The following is a 19,322-nucleotide window of genomic DNA, read 5'->3' as shown; positions in this document are numbered from 1 at the left end:
ATTTATTCACACGGACGCCAATTTAACTTTAACCATATTTGCAAAATCGAAGCGGAAAGCTCCAACTTCTCGGGCAATATTTTAAGGGCTTCGCGGAAACACATTGCGAAACGAGAGTTTATCATGTAAATTAATTCGTTTCTAAACAGCTCAATTAGTTGCTGATGGATATTCATCGGCTCCTCCTGCACGCCGGAAAACAGTTAGAAGAATGTGGAAAGTAAATCAAAGAATTGTTTGTTTGGAGCTTTTTATTAATTACACAAAATACAAAACGGCCAAACTCAATCGATTTTGATATTTACAAGAAATTACACAGTTGGATACATAACAACTACCCGCTAATTAATTGCCTTTTATTCGCTTACTGACAGTAAAATACAAATTATAACAATGTAAAATATTCTACTAAAATAATACTATCCATAGTCTTTTATTCATTCCATAAATATCTGTTTTTAGTGTTTTATGTTAAATATTTACAAAACAACGTTTAATTCCTGTAATAGGGAGGGCGCCCCATGCTGTAGGTACTCAAGGGGATTCCCCCGGACTGTTTGTATATCTCATTCTGGTCGTAGTCTACGTCATAATAAATACCACTTTGATTCTGGAACACAAACATTGTCACTCGCACTATTTTACTTTAGCCAAATCTTACAGCAATCGATGCATTGCTCCTGCTTTTGGGCCTCGGCACTTGGAAGTTCCGCCCTAGCAAGTCCGCTTTGTCTTCCTCTTCACTCGAACTGGAATTGTCCAACGGCCGCATCCCATGAACACTGGCAGCTCGACTTGCCATTTGCGCTTGCAAATTAAGCCGTGGCAGAGGCACAGGTGGTAGAGTTCCATGCATTGAACCATGCGGAAGAGTACCGCTTAAATTAGGATAACCAAACATGGCACTTGACGGTCTTGTTGGTCCAGTTACCGGTTCCGGCTGCAATAAACAAATATTTGCCTTGCTTTTATCATCTGAATGAAAACATACAGCGTAATGATTGGCTTGGGCCATAACATCGGCGATTTGAGCCCATCTCAGTCTATCTTCTAGGGTCAGTTGATACGGAGGCGCTCCCACGACCGGAGCCTTGACTGTGTTACTCGCAGTGGCCATGTAGCCGAACACGGGGCTGCCAACGGCCGCTTTCTGCTCGCGGCTCCAACGACGGCTGAAATTTCACAATAAAGTCGAAATGAATGTTTGATGAGGAAAATCAATACCTCCACATGACCAAACAGACGAGAGTCAGCCCGATTATGATCACGGCTGCTACACTGGCCCCGATCGCCACTCCAAGAACCTCGCCGTCCAGCTCGCACTGGTTCCCGTAGTAGTTGCCGGAACATCTAAATTTTTATTGCAAAAATTGTCGCAAATACACGTAACTTACATGCAAACTTCTAGTCCGTTTTGGTATTTACACTCCCCTCTGTTGTTACAGTGTTGGGCAGAGCACTGCTCACAGTGTCTCCCAGCTCTGTGCTTGTTGTCGGCCCAAATGTCTCGGTACCCGTCACCACATTCGCATCTAAAGCCCCCAAAAATGTTGATGCATTTGGCCAAAGCGTGACAGTCGTGCAGTTCGGGTGAGGAACACTCGTCCAAGTCTTGCAAATTGGAGATGGAACCTGGAGGACTATCAACCCATAATGCGCTGTTACCAACATTGTTACTTCTCCGTTGGATGACTCCTAATAAGTGTTTTTGGATGTCTCCCCGGACTGAAGATCTGGCAGTTTCGGCGTTTTCGTCGAGTTGGAGAGTCAAGTTGACAAAGACTCCAGGCTGACCTGCTGACCTTTCACCTCGATAGATACTGTTCACTTTAGCACCCAGAAACTCGTCGCTGAAAGGCGTCATCGACATGGCGGAATCCAACTGTAAAAATATTCAAATGAACAAAAAAAACAAAGGTTGAAATTGCACTAACAGCTCTTTCGGCCTCGTAGGCCAGTTGTTGATAACTCGTGCTGGACTTATCGGCCAGTTCGTTGGCCCAAACAATTCTCCTTTCGTACAAGCGGTCAACTCTCAGAGACAGAAGCACCGAGACGATTTTCCTGCACGGCTCTCGGTGCTTCCGCCTGGCATGTCCTGGCCGACAATGACAGGCGCTGACCCCAGCCTCCGTTTTGCACACCTCGTGTTGGGACCCATCACAGGTCGAGTCATCACCCACTATGCACGTATCAATGCGCACAGGTGGCTGGCTAGGTCGTGGTCGGCCAAAAACGGGCCTCCTCTGGGTCGGTTTCACTTGTCCCAGGTTGGGTTTGGGTTTTTCGTCGACCACGGCATAGCCCGTTCCGGTGACTTGGTTGCTGGGCGGTGCGCTGGGCTTGATGACGGGGGCTGCCGAAGTTAGCGACACACTTCCGTCGCCGAAGAGGTTCAAGTAGGTGCGTTTGCCGTCGATGGAAACGAAGCCCTCGTCGCCCACGGGGCTGGTGATGACATCACCGCCCTGGCCTAAATGATGCACGTTTTCTAAGTCGACTATAACGGAGGTGGTAAAGTGTGGCTGAAGCAGGGAGGGAGTTACCTGAGATGATGTAGGGTTTGCCTTGGTCGGAAGTCGAGCCGCCAGGGCCTTGGATGGCGGAGACGGTTATGTCGAAGATGTCGCCCAGCTGGCCGATGGGTGGACGGGTCAGGATGGGCTGGCGGTGGGTCCCGGGCTTGTATTCAGTGTCGTCGAGGACTATGCCCGGGCGCGGGCGGTAGGGGTAATAGGGAAAACCTTGGCTGGATGTTTTATTATCCGAAGCTAAGAAAGAAAATTAGGCATTTTCAATATTCTGTTGGACTTTTTTATGGTACTTAAAATATCTAACAAAAACAAAATGCCAAATGTTCTACCCACTAACGATCGAAATTTTTTGGGGTCAAACAAAAAAAAATGTCTTCTCCACAAAACATAGTTTCGGAGCCGCAAAATAATGATTAGAAACTCAGAAGTCAATAGATTCTAACAAATATTGCACATAAGGATGCTGAAGTCTACCATTTTACACCTACTGTAAAGTACTGTAAAGTTTGGTCAAAATAAGATGAATTTTTTATTTCAAAAATATTGATCTCTGTCGAAGGCCTGATAGTACGAAGATCATAGTACTCGTAGCTCAGTAACCATAAAAGTCTAAAGCATAATATTAGGGGTATAGTGCAGAGGTCAAGATCTACCACTATGGTAAATTTGATTAAGATCGGATTTTTCTACAACTTTTTTTGAAAAAAAAAGACTTATTGAAGAATAAAATTTTGGAGACCTTTATTTTCATAATAAAATCCTACATTTTGTGTAGTGAAGCCGTAAAATAGTGAAATATTATAGGTCATAATAAATTTGATATCTGTGCAATAAAAAAATTTGTCTTATAACTAATACTGCTGACAAATTTAGAGCAAAAAGACTCGCCATTATTATAAACACAAAAAAGGGAAAGTGATACAGTTCTTACGAAAGTATCAGAACATTTACAAAACTACAATGGACTCGTAATTCAGTTCATCTTTTGGTTGTCTTTACTTCATTCTGTTTTTCTGATACAATATTACATTTAAAAAATGTATTTTTTTCCAATTTTACTGTCTCTTCTGCCTGGACTCCGGTGGCCGAGTGTTGGGTCTCAGCTCTGGTTGAACTCTTTTTAACAAACTACGTATTCATAAACTTATTTTTCTCCTATTTTTTTTAAAAAAGCTCTTAATTTTCTATAACAATATTTGTAAAAGCAAATTTGCGTTTCTTGTAACGTTTTCTGTCACTATGAGCCTGCGTAACGTATTTTTCGCTGTCATCAAAAATGACTAAGTAATCACACAAAAATCAGTGAAAACAGTTTAATTTTTTTATGCATCTGATTTTTTCAAGGGTGTTTATAATTAGGTAGTTAAAGATATAATAATAATAATTTTGGTGATAATTTTAGTGGTTCAAGATAATATTGACGCTAACTCCTGACAATAATAATTAATTAAAAAAAAATAAACATGTGAAGGTAAAAGTGAGTCCTGTTTGATGGACCAGTACATATTTTTTTCTGAGAAAATAAATTTGGTTGGCTCATTAACATTGCGAAATTCAACACAACTTTTTTATTTATTTTTAAAGTTTTGAAGCCCGGAGAAGATCCTTAACAATTTAATGTACCTCAAAAAAGTGATTCTATTGACGGCGATCGATTTACCTACCCCGTAAATTTGATAACTCACATCAGTTACTTTCAGTAATAATCTTTTTTTCGTTAGCTCAAAGAGATAATAAATACCTGATGCTAAATTAGTTTGCAAGCTAGCTTCTGTTACGGTTTTATCAGGTTTGGAGGACGAAATTTTGGGCAACTGTTCGGTTGGTGTGCTTGCTAGAGTGGTAGAAGTCAACAAATCGTCCTTCAGAGTTTGTAGAACTTCTTGAATTGAGGATTCTAACACTGGGGTCACTTCACTTTTAATGAAAGACATTGTGCTATTTGTGATATTTGTTGACAAGGCTAAACTCGTAGTTTGAGTACTGGTACTAGAAAGAACACTCGTTGGTTCTATAGTTGCTGTACTAGTTGGAGAAATGCTGGATAGTGTTGACGACAAGGTGGAAGTTGAGGTGGACGTTGAAGATATTTGGTCTTCGGTTGTTGAAGCAGCCGTTGAGGTCGAAGTCGAAGTAGGGGTTGTAGTTTGTGATTTAACAGTTGTCGTGGTTTTCGTAGTTGAAGCCGCATGTTTGTTCATCTTTGACGTGCTTTTCTCTTTATTCTTTTCAAAGTCGGTGATTTCCTTATCGTTAGATTGCACCGCACTACTTTCATTCGAGTTAGTAAAAGTCTGATTGCTTTTATTTTCCTCATAACCGTCGTAATTAAGTTCCTCTTCGGTGGGCTGCAGCTGCGAGCCCAAATCCAGCGTTAAAATGTCCTGAATGGGTTTTTCAGTCGTCAAACTGATAGTGTCGGAGTTAATCGGCGGCATAGGCTTGTACGGCGGAATGGGTCTCCGACTTGGCGGTTTTCTCCGGTTCCAGGGCGGAATCGTAACGGGCCTATAAAGCCCCGGCCTTTTAACCGGCGAAGTATTATGCGGCGGGATATCAAAAGGATAAGGCGTGGGAATTCTTGTCGAAGTGACTGGCGGCGGTTTTTGGCCAAGCGGCGGCGGCGGCAGCGGCGGCGCGGGGATGTCGAAATCGGGCGGCAAAGCGGGCACGTCCGTAATCCTCGGAGGGCCCCTGTTATTTATCCGTGTTGACAGCGGCCGCAGAGGCCGCCCCATTACCGGAGCCGTGTTTGCCTGCACGTTGACATTGCCGTTGAGCAGCTTCACGATTCCGGTGATGATGTCCTGGATGTCAGGGTTGGCTTGCCGTCCTTTCGGGAGGGCGGTAGCAGTAGTCGCCGGGGCCGTGGCAGTCGGCGAGATCTCCTGGGGCTCCTTCAAGGACCGGCCTTGAGGAGCCCCCGGGCCTTCCCCCGAGAGGACGGTCTGCTCCACCTCGCTGCGGGCCTGCTGGTGGTCGGTCTTGGAGGGATTTATGTTGAGGACGCGGCCGGACAACTCCACGTCGTTGTTGTCCAGGGACTCCCCCACGTTTTTGTACGTGAGGAAGCTGTCAACGTCCGTACGTGACAAGATAGGGTCGGGCGACCGCTTGAATTTGTGCGAGTGCGAAGATATCGTCGATGAAGTGACCAAAATGATATCAGGGGCGGAAGTGCGAGCGCCCGATTTAATTTCCTCAATTTTTGAGTGTGAGTCTCGAGCGGAGTTCGGGGAGATGAACGAGTTGGAGTAATCGTCCACTCCTGGAAAATCAATTAACTGTAATTAAATGTCTGTTTCTTACTGCTCTTACGTATTTTTATTGTACCGTTAATACCGTTATTAATGACCTAAGGCGTGTCTTTCGTTTTACACGCGCTGAATTGTTATTTTTACTAAAATTGAATTGAAATTCTGCGCTAATATGTCAATTAGTAGTTCCTTTAATTGCAGCTCAATCAAATTAAAACAAATGGTGGAGACCATAACGAGGGAAAGAATTATTGTTTATGCTCTCATTAACACGCGGTGCACTTGCGGTCACTAAAAATCATTATTTTCTAATTAATTCCTCCGAGGAATGTACTGTTTTGATAAAATCGACCAATGTGAAGGAATTTCATATGCGTAACCGTTAGAGGTCAAGATGATCATGCGGTTCATCAATTCTGTTACGCAATATTAAATTTGAGCTTGAACTTGTACAAAAGACTAGAAACAAATCCGGTTGAAGCAATTTGATCAGTTTCATTTTTTCGCAACCGCGTATCGAATTGTAGTTCTTTTCAATTCAGATTCATTATTTCTCGAGTTCAAGTACCTTTTTGTTTTTGCATGAAGTTATTATTTTTAGGCATGTATTGATGTTTCCTGCATTCATTTTCCGCTCCAGCGTCTTTCTAAATTAATATTTGCTCCTCAAAACGCCACGGATAATCACGATCGACAGGAATTTAAAAAAGTGGGAGGCTTCACATATTTGTGGTCACACTGAATTAACGGAGAATTAAATTACCGAATAATTATTGTGCCTTTGAGATTTGGGGCATTTAATTGGGTGAAGGAGCCGAGTCACGATCGCTGCGTCCGAAATTTCTTCAAAATAATGTGTGTGGGACGACATATTTCTGTTTTCTTAATCTAGGGGGACAATGAAGCGGTCAGAGCAGGATTTACTTCAATTAGAGCTCCTCACGCAATATAATAGGCGGTAAATAAATCACCAACAGACCCTCGTCTCTCCCGTGCAATTAATGGAGCGTTATAAGAGAAAAGGAAATAAAGAAAGCGATCATGACACGTGTTTTCGGTTATGTTTTAATTTAATGTGGAACCGAAGTGGAATTTTTTATGTCCATTGTTCGGGATTAAGGCCGATATTTCTCCTTTATTGCGCTTTCACCGATCATTCTCATTCGTTACTTGCATGTAATGAGTACCCCTATGAACCGGATACATAAAATTTTATTTAGGCAGTGGCGAAATTTCGGTAGGGAAGCCCACACGCTTTCACAAGGATGACACATCGTCCTGAGCTGGAAGTTCCGTCTCTACCTTCAACGAAGATGAAAGCCAGGAAGAGGAAAAGCCCATGCTTCAGTGCAGACCTAGGTGTAGCCATTTTGTCACAGTTCAATCACATCACACCACATTTAGCCGGTCTAATCAGCAGCCCCCGCAGCAGAAAGCGCGATAACTCACTCCGGGGGTCATCTCCGGTGACCGAACGAACACACACGTTATGTTAATGGTGTCTTAAGGAACAACAATGAAACCGGCCGTGAGACACGGTCGTGTTTGTCAGAAACGGCTATTTAGGTCATCCGGAGATGTAATTGTTCAAAACCACCATAACACTCATCAAAGCACCAACTTTCTTTTCCCGATAAGGCACTGTTTTCACCCTTTGATGGGTCACTTTTGGCCCAAGCGCCCCATTGAGCCTATTTCCCGTGGAATTATTTCGCAACAGCGTTTGATGACGATGCACAACGTTTCTTCAGAAGACTGGTGAAATAACGGGACGCGTTGGTGAAGAACACTTGAGTGTGTTCCTACCTTGTTCAGGAGGTATGTGGCTCGGTTTTACGACAGGTGGGGCCCGAAAGAACCGGGGAAGGTGAATAAGTCGATGACTGATGGAAAAACATCAATTTTTGTTGGTATGTGCAACGCGTGCCAGCAGGAATTAAGTTCAACAATAACTAATTACGTATGAACCAAGCAGGTGTTGGGGGACGCGGCTTTCCAAAATTGCTGTCTTTATTCCAAGTGAAGCTTATTTAATAATCAATTGCTCCAAAGTGACATGCAGACGTTGTTATTGTTTTATTTCTTGAAAGCGTGACGTCCGCGTTCCGGAGGCTCTGTATTGCAGGATGCTAATATCGGATAAGTTTTGCGCAGACTTTCTGCAAATAAAATGACACATGGAGAAAGTTTATTTTGTTTTGGATTGTATACCAATTAAAATAATTAAACAATAAAGAAGTATGTTAAGCACCGGTTTCATTCATTAAAAATAATTTAGGAAAGATTCATGAAGATAAAACGCCAGCTTTTCAAAAAATGATTGCTTCAATAATTTTGCTTGGATCTGTCAGCATTCCTTTTACGACTGGTGTATTTACATATTAAAAGTTAAGCAAAAGAAATTCAATGAAACCAATACTTTTGCCCCTCGAGCGAGTTTTATTGCATTTTTGTATTGCAGCAAAATTGCGCTTATTGCATCGTTTTAGTTTTATTTTTTATTAGATTAAAGGAAAGAAAATAAACTCTGGTGAATATTTCAAACCGTAAAATCTCCCTTTATTATGTAACTTAGACCGAAAATTAACGTTTTGTAGAATGGATAACGACGGTAATAATTGTTAACTCGATGGATTACGGTTTTTACCGGAATAAAATTGCTCCTTTTGTGTATAACACACGAAACAATAGAGAACACATCTGTCTCAAGACTGAGTTAAATCATTTTCAAGCGACAATAAGCGGTGTAAATCAATATTGGGAACAGTTACAGCATGAATAAAACACAAATCGCACTTTTAAAGTTTATTTCATTTTGCTGTACTTTAATAACTTATAGTCCTGTTACAGTAATATTTGTGTTATAAATTAAACAAGGTTTTTTATTGCCTAGCAGACCCATAATTGGTACTATAATAAACTAACTGTATTTAATATTTTTTTCATTTGAAGGGAATTATCAACACCTACATTATTTATCAAATGTTAAATTAATAGCTATTTGTGGTATGTCACATGCACAAGTGAATAAAAAACGAATTGAAGAATTTTGAATGGATAAAATTTCTTTATTTACGTGTCTCAGACAATATTTTCAATTTTCGCTAATTCATTTACATAATTACAAGATGGAAGACACTTCCATTCGCCGTACCTATTGTACTCCATATATCATACAAGCATGCCAATTACTGATAGTTTATTGTTATTAACTTATTACTTCGAGGAAGTATTATTAAACTTTTAATACTACGGTTTTTTATTTTTGACAAATACAAAATACTCGATTAAATTTAGAAAATATTGACACAATTCTTCTTAGGCATCATTCGTTACTGGATACTTTTAAAGCTATAAAAAATAATTGACAAAAATATAAATAAACTATAATAAATTTAAGAAACTTAAAAACATTTCGTTTTCTTTTCATTTAGAAAATTTAAGCCTCTAAACAGAATACACAATAAGTTGAAACGCAGCCGGCAATCACCGTTTCTTTTACAGTCGAACATCTTAATTCGACCTTTCCAGAGCTAGACATTTTATGCAAGATTCAAGATGTCCAACTTTAAACATGGCAGCGACGAACATGTGTCTTGTTTTGCCGGCCTTAGGCCACGTTCACGCAAGCCGTAAGAGCAAACCGGACTCCCGGATTTTTATCAATAATATATGAATAATAGATTAATTATGAGTAATATTTAACAAAATCAGATCAAATCATTGCCATTGCCATTTTGTGTTAGCAAAAATAATGCAAAAGTCCAATTTCTTGCACCACGAAAAGCCAAAATCGCCAACAACCGTTGCATAATATTTTTTTAGTCATATCTTTTAGATAGCTATTTCCCCGTTATCTTCGGCGTATTCAAACAAATATTTCCCACACCGCCGTATTTTTTTTTTGCAATAATATATATGGAAATTTGTTAGGTGTTATTATTTACTGTATCAAATGTAAATTTGATTTTATTTATATTTCTTTTGACATATTTTATCTAAATTATTTGGAAAACCATTTGCGCTCAAACAAACAAATTGCTCTTGCTGGAAATTGTATTTTCCAGCACGTTATCAAAATAGGTATTTCCTATTGACCAAAAGCAACTATTTAATTAAAAAAGCATTTACAAACAGATACGAGCATCGGAATTTATGGTCAGACAACGGAAGCTGAGCATACACATTACAGTGGAAATTATTAGCTTTTTAACCATGTACTCGTGAGTGAGAGAATAATAACTTATTCTTATAAGCAGTGTGAGATATTATGTAACTGACGTTACACATGGACACTTCGTGACAAAAAATAGCTTCTGAAAAGTACTACTCTACAGACGACCTCAGAACATATATCTATTTTATTGAATATCAAAAATACAGCTCCGGAAATTAAATAACTACCTACTCGTCAGTGTTTAATGTTGTTCTGTTAGAAAATTTGATACTCATTTAGTATTTTTACACGTAATGCTAGAGTGTATGAATTTGTTCATAGTTCATTTAAATATTAAAAAATTAAATGCGTCGTAAAAAAGCTAGATAAACGCTGGCGAAGAATGGACACAAAGTGTAGTCGCTATTATCACAGTTAATTGTTTTAGTGCTTTTACTCGATTGCTAAAAACCCATAAAGCTTTCCGAATGATCTCATTTTTTATTTTTTGTTTAAAGGATTTGTAATTTATTTTCCCTATTTTATACAATCAGTAGATTAGAATTTCTTGCGTTAAGAAATAATAAAGATATTTGCTTCAAAAATTAGAAATCGTGACTGGATAACTGCCCATCACCATTAAAGAGCGGACACAAACGGGATTATTTGATTATTAAGATTATTTAAATAAGATAAAGTTGTTCTTTAAGTTGTCAGTGCCTTTAAAATGGAACTTATTTCATTTCCTTTCAAGAGAATAGTGAAATTGTAATAAAACAAGGACACGAAGGAGTTGTTGCGCTGCGCTGCCGCCATATCTTCCTTGCGTTACGGCGTGTGTGTGACGGCCTTTAGCCGTCCAATGGCTTTTGAACCGTCACCCTCGAGTAAACAGAAACTTAACTAACAAAAGTAGCAACAGTTGTGGTTCGTTGTGTTGTGATAAAAATTCTGTACGTTCCTAAACTTACAATTGTTTACGTTTTACAGTACTTTGCAATTATTGTCAGTAGTGTAGTGTTTGAGGCCGGAAACCTACCTCTGCCATAACTTCTCTGCAATTTTCGCCAAGTATCATTCACAATCTCAGTTAAAACCCAAAGTCGCTCATTTCATGCACCGTAAATACCCGTTCAATGCCCTTAAAACATAAATGGCAAGTGTGTGGGAGCTGTCCATTTAAATTTTAAATGTTTCAGCAGAAATTCTAAACCTTCCTAACCAATTAAAAAATTGCAACTTGTCCAAAACTACGTAAGTGGGCCCCACGTGTAATCCCAACACAAAGACACCTTTGCCTTGAAACACGCATAACCCCTCCACCCACGCTCTTGACTAATTTCGGCCGATTGTTCCAGTGATGAGTCAAGAAGGATGCCTCCAGAAAAGACCCTTTACGATGAAATGGACAGTATAGGCCGAGGTTTGCCCCAAACTCAGACCTAACCAAACTTTTGCTAATTCGCTTTCAAGGTGCTTACGGGATCGTCTACAAAGGCAAGCACAAAACCACCGGCAAGATCGTAGCCTTGAAAAAAATCAGCGTGCCTCTGAACGACGATGGGGTCCCCATGAACACCCTCCGGGAAATCGGGGTCCTCAAGCAGCTCAACTCACACGAGCACCCCAACATTGTCCAGCTCCTGGACGTCTGCCATGGCATCCAGACCGAGCGCGAATTGTTAATGTATTTAGTGTTCGAACACGTGGACCAGGATCTCGCCCTCTACATGGAAAAGTACGCCAAACGTGGTGGCTTCTCCTCCGTACAAATCCGTAACATGTCTCAGGAAATTCTCAGAGGTGTTGACTTCTTGCACAGTAATAGGATAGTTCATAGGGACTTAAAGCCGCAAAACTTGTTGGTGACCAACGAGGGCCACATCAAGATTGCGGATTTTGGCTTGGCCAAGACCTACGATTTTGAAATGAGGTTGACCTCTGTTGTTGTTACGTTGTGGTACAGAGCGCCTGAAGTATTGTTAGGAGTGCCGTATGCGACGCCTGTGGACGTGTGGTCCATCGGATGCATCATAGCGGAGCTTTTTAGTCTAAAACCGCTGTTTTATGGCAGTTCTGAGAGCGATCAGTTGAGCAAAATTTTGAGGTTTGTGCGTCTAATATTTTTGTAAAAATGCTTCACTAAATTATTCAGAATTTTGGGGAAGCCGCCGCAGCACGAGTGGCCTGATAACAGCCTCTCCATCAATTGGGATTCTTTTGATAACACCGAGAGGATCGATTTTAAAGAAATCATCCAGAATTTGGGTGACAGCGCACATGACTTGCTTACGGTAAGTTATTGTTATTTTGTTTATATGTTTTTTATGTTTCTATTTTATGGCCAAATGTTACAGAAAATGCTTACTTTTGATCCTAAAAAACGAATGAGTACCTTAGATGCCCTCAATCATGTGTATTTCACTGAGGAACCGATATAAAACTGTGAAATATGTGTTACACAAAAAGACGCCGATCATTCCATTTTTTTTGGAACAACGAATTATTCTTGAATACAATTTTACATATCATAAAAGTTGTTCATATTTTTGATAACTTTAAGCTAGCATTCTTGAAAAATAAAATAGTTTTACAGAACTTTTTATTTTAACATGATTTCCATCCTTTAAGGCGTAACTTATCCTTCGATTTCATCATTTTATTTTAACAATTAGGGCAACAAAGATATAAGAAATAAGCTTGGCGAGGCGGTAACACGCTGTACAAGTTCACATTGTGGGTTGCCTACAACACGGCCTAAGAAAGTTTTAAAATCTTAAAATTCGTATTTTTGCGACACAGTTATAATAACATCAGTTATTATCTAACAATTTTTATCGCAAAATTTATTTGAGTTGAGCCTTTATAATTTTTCGAGACCTTTTACTTGAAATCCATTCAATTTATTTATTATTCCCAGAAGAATTAGGTCTTTTTTAAGCGAGGAATCTATAAAAACTAAATAAAATGGTTTTCCTCCAAGTTGTTTGTGTGCGAAAGGTTTGCTGATTATTTATTGCCCTGAAGAAGCCTCTAATAAAACTGGTACTAATAAAAAAAGTAAAAACAAAGTAAACTGCACCTTGACTGTTATCCCTATAATTAATTAAATCATACTCAACTTTAAAAACCCATGTTTTTAAACAAAATGACTCTCAGTCAATTTAAAATAAAACTATTCTCACACTATTAGGCTCGTTTTTATGTGAGGAATCGCTGAAAATTAACTTATTGAAACGAAACACTTCACACATTAACGCACTTTGAGACTACTTTTATTGTAACGATCTTTTTGATTTTTACAGAAAAAGGAGCTTATTAAAAGAACTTATGAGTCAGAAAAATAGTTTACTGACAATATTTTCTTAGGTCGGTAATTTTCCCAAAATATTTTTATAATCGAAGGTTTTTTTCAAGTTGTTTCGTGTAGCGGTTTTACAAATTTTTGCAGAAAACTATTTGTCAGAACGGTCTATGACTGTGGTTCACATTTTTCTCTCAGAAATGTCGGGAAAAATATGTCGAAAAGTTCAAAAAATTGTTAAAATGATAGTGTCATTCTTGTATTTGTCTATTCTTTCCTCTTTTGTTTCCTTTTTTTCCTCCAAAAAACAATTCTTTCAAGGAATTTCATCAGAATCAGACCCAAAATTTCGCCATCAGGTTGAAAATGGTGTTATTTTTGTTTTTTTTTTCTTAATGGCTTTTTAATAACTTCATAGCCTAATTTTTTTTCCAGGCCTTTGAATTTTGGAAAGTTTTTTCTAATTTTGAGCTTTGATTTTAAAAGACAAGGCGGTTTTTCACACAAAAAAAAATTCGGTGAAAATTGAAGAAAATCAATTGTATTTCCAATTTTTTTGCATTTTGTTAGGTTTTTTTGTTCTCTGGTAACTGCATTATTATTTGTGGAGACGTTTTGCACTTGTTTTCGAGCTTTAAGTCTTTTGGTTTTTATATTTTAAGGTAGTATTGTGTCTTTATTTTGTTGGAAAACCCTGGTACATGAATATTTTTTTTTATATATTTTTTACTTTGTTTACTATTTTGGCCTCCAAAAGAACATAATAATCAATAGACGAACTTCGGTTAATTTGGTAATATTTCAACTTACCTTAGACGGTCATTTTTTTTCAAACATAAAAAATAAAAAAGTAAGCGTTATTACAAAACCTTTATTTACGATTTATTGTAATCCTAAACATCCTAGCGTAAGTATCCAAAATATTGGATTGTTTCAGAAATAAATAAGTTTCTATAATAACTACTATAATAAGAGTTAATCACAACACAAAATTAAGTAAACAGTAGTCATAACAGTAATAAAAATTGTACATCGTTTAAAGCTAAGCAAATATTACAAAAGTCGCTGTTATTTAAACCCTTCGTCAACGCTATAAAATTATCAGTCCTTGCAATTTTGCGACTCTCCCGATAAAAATCGCTTGACCCTTTCCTCATACTCCTTATTGCTTTCCGCTTTGGGCAAGTTCCCATTGCTCTCACTTTTCGGGAAAAACTTCGCCAGTTTGCCGGTTTTGGGAAAATGATCCAAAATATCAGGCGGCACAACTTTCGCAATTTTATTACCCTTCCTCACCGTATTTACTTCAACCCGCCCCTTCCCACTCTTTGATAACACTAAATCATCGGGGTAATTATTCTTCATACCCTTGAAAGCCACATTTGTCGCAACAATCGACCAAATCACCCCTAGAAGGGACGTTATGAAAATATTCGCTGTCAGACCTAAACTAATTGGGGACGTTTTATGGAGGAGGATGTCTCTCGTATCCAAAACGGCCAAACTGATCAAAAGGAACGAGATTGCTGAAGTCAGTGTGGAAAAACACGACGATAGGAAGAACCACGTGATGTTGTTATCGATGTACCATTGCTTCCACGCGAGAATCCCAGCGAATCCTGCCAGGAAGTGGCCCAAGGACATGACGAAGGAGCCGGCGGAAATGATCGCAGGGATGTTGATAGTGTGACCTTCTGGTTTTATAAATGGGAAGAAATCTTCCTCGATTCGTTTTATTAAACGCTGTTCTTCGAGAAATTCCTCAGTCTTGTTGCTGGCCGTGTGATTGTCGGGGAAAAAAACCTGGGTGTGATTTGTTGTCATTTTTTTCACGACCAGAGTTCCCATCAAAGACGAGGTTATTCCCAAAGCAAGAAACATTATGCTCAAGCCAAGGACGATCGAGGATGAGTATCTGCGTTCCGAAGGATACAAATCGCGAGGATTTGGATTGGAACGAATCTTGATTTTGTAAATATTCTCCATTTTCACCGGACTTTCTTGTTAGAACATTATCACATCTTGGATCGTTTGGAAGAGCTGGAACAGAACGGCTTTAGAAAGTGATGCACAAAACCGCTTTGTTGCCAAACAATGAATAACACGAGTGTTATTGTCAAGTGTATTCATGTGAAAATGACATAAAATTAGAAGAAATATTCCATTACATCCAGTTTAACAGCGCGTTTAAATGGGAAGTCCAATTTGAATAAATGTGAAAACATCACGTTTACGTAACAGTACCGCAATTAAGTCATAGCGTGAAGATATAATGAAGGAAAGTCTCTCTTTTGTATCCTCCAGATTTTATTGAATTAAGTGCAGTTTAATTGCCTTGCGCAAGTCTGATTCAACGCTTCTTGTTCCCTCGCATCCGGAAGTTTTATCTTTGGAACGTAGGCAATTCAGCGACTTAACATTTATAACGAATACTTATCAGTTCAGTGAAACGATTGTCGACTTTTCGCGCATTTTCATTCACTATAGTGTCTTTTTGTGATAAAAACAAACACGACCTTGCTGTGTGGAATACTCGACAAATAATTTATTGTGTGCGTTTTTAAACCAAAACGAGTTTACAATAATCACCAAATTAATGAATAATATGCAAATTTTATTCGAAAGTTTTGCATCGCTTATGTAATTGGGGACGAATCGAAACTTGTATCTATCTTACTAAACAAACGACAAAAATAAATAAAATTTATTTTATGAGTTGCACAATTTTATTCCGATTATTTGCCGAGTGATTTCGTTTTTTGCAAACAACTTTTCGGTGTTTGGGTCAATGGCTTCGATTTGTTTGTAAAAGATTCATCAAGGTGTAAGCAGCAACAAAAGTTTTATTAGTAGGTTAATACTTTTATAACTCGGAATAATTATGCATATTTATGTTGACGATGGTGTGTATTGTTACTTTCCAATTAGTGGGCGGAAATGGTATACGTGTGGGTATAAATTTTATCAAAATGAATACCGAGCAGTAAGATTTCGTACTAGATTCCTACTGGTATTATCTTGGGAACTCAAGATGAAAGCACCCATTTTTTACAAAATTATCCTTGCAAAAAAAACTGATGTAAATGATCTCAAACAAAGACAAAAAATATAGTAAAGAAAAAATTATGTTGCAAAAATATTTTTTGGCAATTATTCACAATTCAGAAATACATATTTTGATTGAGTAATGGATAATAAATTTTCATTTTTGTACATACGTGACCATCAGACGGACAATAAACCGACAGTGGGTAAATTCAGCTTTGAATCCCTTTGGATGCAACAATAGAAAAAGGGTGAGTTGGAGGGTTGCTATCTATGCTGGGGGGCTATTTTAACAAGTGTTCCCCTTATTAATATTCTGATTCACTTTGCAATTCTTTAAGCCGGATTATTACAACACAAATTCAGTATTATGTCGATTATGTAAAATGCACGTTAATTATTATGAATTTGTGATTGGGCGTTATCGAGGGCGTTATTATTAAATAATTCCACTGCAGTTCTTAAAACAGTAAAAGCAGAAGGAAAAATATTTGCAAGAAACCGTTTGATAGTTATTAGATGAAGCGGAATGGGAAAAGATTACCATAATGCTCTAAAGCGTCTTTGTACTCATCGTTGGAATGCCATCCTGTGATATTTACGTTGGGAATGTCAGCGAAGTGATATGATTTGATAACATTAGCTTTTTCACTTTTATCGAAATTTGACAAAGTATTACACACCTGAATCATTTTTTAGCTGTGTATTATGCCTGTTTTAAGTTTTCACTGTTGGACGTTATAATTGTTAGGAGAGTCAAAAGACTTTGAAATTGTACTGTATCGTGGGTAACAGACTGAAACGAATTGTAAAGAGCCATTTTAATATATCATATCGTTGTCGTGAACTGTGAGAAAAATTTTCCTAAATGTGAACTGCTCCAGTTAGAATTTTTTGTTGTCATTCCGGGAATAAGTGAAGAAATTTGAAATGGGATATTTTGCATAAGTATTTTAGCCATTCAAGTTTTTTAACTGCATAGTGGGCATAATTAGTTAATTATTATACAAAAGCTGCATTCTGACTAGGCTAATCACATCTGAAATGTCACCGCTTTTTTCAAACAGCTCGCGTGTGAACCACAACAAACTAAAAAATCCTTGAAAATGAACAAGGAAATTTTCTTGTATAATAAATTACCCAATTATGGTATTTTTTATAACAATAAACATAAATCAGTTTTGCACAAGCAAACATTTCGAACCTTTGGGAAAAAACATCACCACGAAAACTCAACAGGTGCACATGCATCACAACATCACGTACATTTTTATTGAATTATTATTACATTGCGCAGTAAAACATTGCGTAAAAAATAATAGCAAAACCAACAAAGTCCGATTGATTTTTTTTGTAAATACACGGCGATTTTTTTGTGAACAGAATAGATCGTTACCTTTTTAAGAATCCAAAAATACACTACACCATCACAATACTTTTATAAAAAATTTAATAACAATTTATCGCACCTGGGCTACTTACAATTCAAACCATTCAGTTCAAACTGACGAAACGCCGTGCGGTGCTCACTCTTGCCAGCTGTTGCACTTCGACGTTGCCACTTCCCTCTTTTACCATTACCATTACCAAGTGACTATCATTTTAGGCCAAAGATTGATTATTTAGTCATAAAGATAGTGGAAAAAAATGACAGCGAAAAGGCTTGGGCTATTGATACTTTTCGCGGTCACTTTCTTCTAAACTTTCGATCCGCTCGTCAATTTGATGAAATAATACGCTCAGAGAAACCAAAAAGTGTAACAGAGATAATGATCAATTAATCGGCAAAGGACAAAAATCACTTGCAATTAAGTGCAAGTTGCAGTATGTGGGTCATATCACATTCTGGTTAGCAGCCTTGAAATCGTTTATAAATTCCCTATCTTGAGATCGACATGAGATGTAATGTTAATACATACACACAATGTCTACTGCAAGTTTACCTCGTCACATATTTATGTAAATAGACGAAATAAATTGTCAGTTCACATGCATATTGCACGTGTGGCACGTTTTATGCCAGCATCAAGAGTGGCATTAAGTTGAAGTGCAAAGAATAATGGGAAACATCTTTTGTTTTTGCAATTTTGCATTTGCGGTTTAGATATTTTTGCTTTATTTTCTGCGCGATGGACCGTAACGGTTTGCTCCCAGCGCAACTTCTGTGCTCTTATCAACCGAGGAAATCGGTTGCTGCAATTACCTTCCATTTCAATCCTCGTATCCAAAATAAAATCATCTAAGCCCGACTTTATTAGCTCGTAAAGACTTCTTCGCTTCCTTTTCAATATCGATATTAATAGAGCGAGTCAGTTTTATTAGTCTTTGACAACAGGGAAGTAGCAAGAAATTATAAATATTCACAAATTTTAATTCATTGAACTAATTATACGTTTATTACCTAATTTTTTTGAAAATCTATGTAAATATTTTGTAAGACTCATAAAATGGGGTGGTTGGTGTCAGTTTCCAAGAATATTACAAAAGGCCTAGGACCGCATTCTTGCAATTCTCGCTCATTTTTATTTTGTTTATTTTCTTCTAAAAGCACAAAAACGGGCGCCAGTGTAACGAATACCTGAGCTTAGGACAACCGTTACACGCACAGCGAAGGGAAAGGTAATTTGACGCGATGCCAATTTAGCCTTATGAATTAATGATGCGTTACTTTCCCGGTTTTCCCTTTTTTACTGCGTTGTTGCTTTGACATTGAATAAATTAAAAGCGCCTTAATTATTCATACAGTATATTCTCTTATGAAAATTACATAAATACGCATAATCAACTCGCGGAATGCACTGTTATTAATTTAAGTTCATTGTTTACCTAGCGTTAAAGTTCATCAAGACGTCACGAAGTCTGTCCCACGTGAAATACCTTCTTCCTGGAAGAAACTGCAATTTGACCAAACATAAATTTTAACCCAAATGATTAGCATTTTGTGGCAGGTGCTTTTAAACGTTCAACAGATGCATGTGTGGATGACCACAAATTTTACGCCCCAAGACGTGATATTTATTTTCTTC

The 19,322-nt window shown here is 38.0% G+C and overlaps 3 protein-coding genes across 12 annotated transcripts; 1 reads left to right on the top strand and 2 right to left on the bottom strand.

Annotated features, from left to right (window-relative positions):
* Positions 1-233: 233 nt before the first annotated feature.
* pwn (pawn) lies at positions 234-7,569 on the bottom strand. 4 transcript variants are annotated; one of them, XM_008197493.3, is made up of 9 exons: positions 7,094-7,565; positions 4,276-5,802; positions 2,547-2,771; positions 1,935-2,473; positions 1,395-1,882; positions 1,225-1,350; positions 992-1,172; positions 662-940; positions 234-610 (listed from the first exon to the last, which is right to left on the bottom strand). In XM_008197493.3, the coding sequence occupies exons 1-9, from the start codon at positions 7,158-7,160 to the stop codon at positions 494-496; spliced, it is 3,549 nt and encodes a 1,182-aa protein (XP_008195715.1). In that variant the 5' UTR covers positions 7,161-7,565; the 3' UTR covers positions 234-493. The 4 variants fall into 4 exon arrangements, with proteins under 4 accessions (XP_008195715.1, XP_969198.1, XP_064211512.1 ...); XM_964105.4 differs by having other exon boundaries at positions 1,935-2,500; positions 7,094-7,564; XM_064355442.1 differs by having other exon boundaries at positions 662-1,172; positions 7,094-7,569.
* A 3,171-nt stretch (positions 7,570-10,740) lies between these two features.
* Positions 10,741-12,545, top strand: Cdk4 (Cyclin-dependent kinase 4). 5 transcript variants are annotated; one of them, XM_008198228.3, is made up of 6 exons: positions 10,775-10,900; positions 11,150-11,201; positions 11,306-11,370; positions 11,421-12,054; positions 12,103-12,241; positions 12,305-12,545. In XM_008198228.3, the coding sequence occupies exons 3-6, from the start codon at positions 11,322-11,324 to the stop codon at positions 12,386-12,388; spliced, it is 906 nt and encodes a 301-aa protein (XP_008196450.1). In that variant the 5' UTR covers positions 10,775-10,900; positions 11,150-11,201; positions 11,306-11,321; the 3' UTR covers positions 12,389-12,545. The 5 variants fall into 5 exon arrangements, with proteins under 5 accessions (XP_008196453.1, XP_008196450.1, XP_008196449.1 ...); XM_008198227.3 differs by having other exon boundaries at positions 10,782-10,900; positions 11,147-11,201; XM_008198226.3 differs by lacking the exon at positions 10,775-10,900 and adding an exon at positions 10,909-11,068.
* Positions 12,546-14,108: 1,563 nt separating this feature from the next.
* LOC663962 (uncharacterized) lies at positions 14,109-17,905 on the bottom strand. 3 transcript variants are annotated; one of them, XM_008198224.3, is made up of 2 exons: positions 17,779-17,905; positions 14,109-15,291 (listed from the first exon to the last, which is right to left on the bottom strand). In XM_008198224.3, the coding sequence occupies exon 2, from the start codon at positions 15,235-15,237 to the stop codon at positions 14,353-14,355; it is 885 nt and encodes a 294-aa protein (XP_008196446.2). In that variant the 5' UTR covers positions 15,238-15,291; positions 17,779-17,905; the 3' UTR covers positions 14,109-14,352. The 3 variants fall into 3 exon arrangements, with proteins under 3 accessions (XP_008196446.2, XP_976468.2, XP_008196447.2); XM_971375.4 differs by having other exon boundaries at positions 17,693-17,848; XM_008198225.3 differs by lacking the exon at positions 17,779-17,905 and adding an exon at positions 17,501-17,577.
* Positions 17,906-19,322: the final 1,417 nt, after the last annotated feature.

Source organism: Tribolium castaneum, chromosome 3 (genome assembly GCF_031307605.1).
Source record: "Tribolium castaneum strain GA2 chromosome 3, icTriCast1.1, whole genome shotgun sequence".
NCBI classification, from domain to species: domain Eukaryota; kingdom Metazoa; phylum Arthropoda; class Insecta; order Coleoptera; family Tenebrionidae; genus Tribolium; species Tribolium castaneum.
Note: the sequence above shows the minus strand (reverse complement) of the source record. Positions and strands in the feature narration are given on the sequence as shown.

Coding starts and splice junctions, on each gene's coding strand:
- Cdk4 (XM_008198230.3), top strand. Junction 11,202..11,305: donor TGCAACTTGTCCAAAACTAC/GTAAGTGGGCCC, acceptor CGATTGTTCCAG/TGATGAGTCAAGAAGGATGC. Junction 11,371..11,420: donor AATGGACAGTATAGGCCGAG/GTTTGCCCCAAA, acceptor TTCGCTTTCAAG/GTGCTTACGGGATCGTCTAC.
- pwn (XM_064355441.1), bottom strand. CDS start 7,160: ATGGCTACACCTAGGTCTGCACTGAAGCATGGGCTTTTCCTCTTCCTG. Junction 1,883..1,934: donor CCTACGAGGCCGAAAGAGCT/GTTAGTGCAATT, acceptor ATATTTTTACAG/TTGGATTCCGCCATGTCGAT. Junction 1,351..1,394: donor AACGGACTAGAAGTTTGCAT/GTAAGTTACGTG, acceptor ATAAAAATTTAG/ATGTTCCGGCAACTACTACG.
- LOC663962 (XM_008198224.3), bottom strand. CDS start 15,237: ATGGAGAATATTTACAAAATCAAGATTCGTTCCAATCCAAATCCTCGC.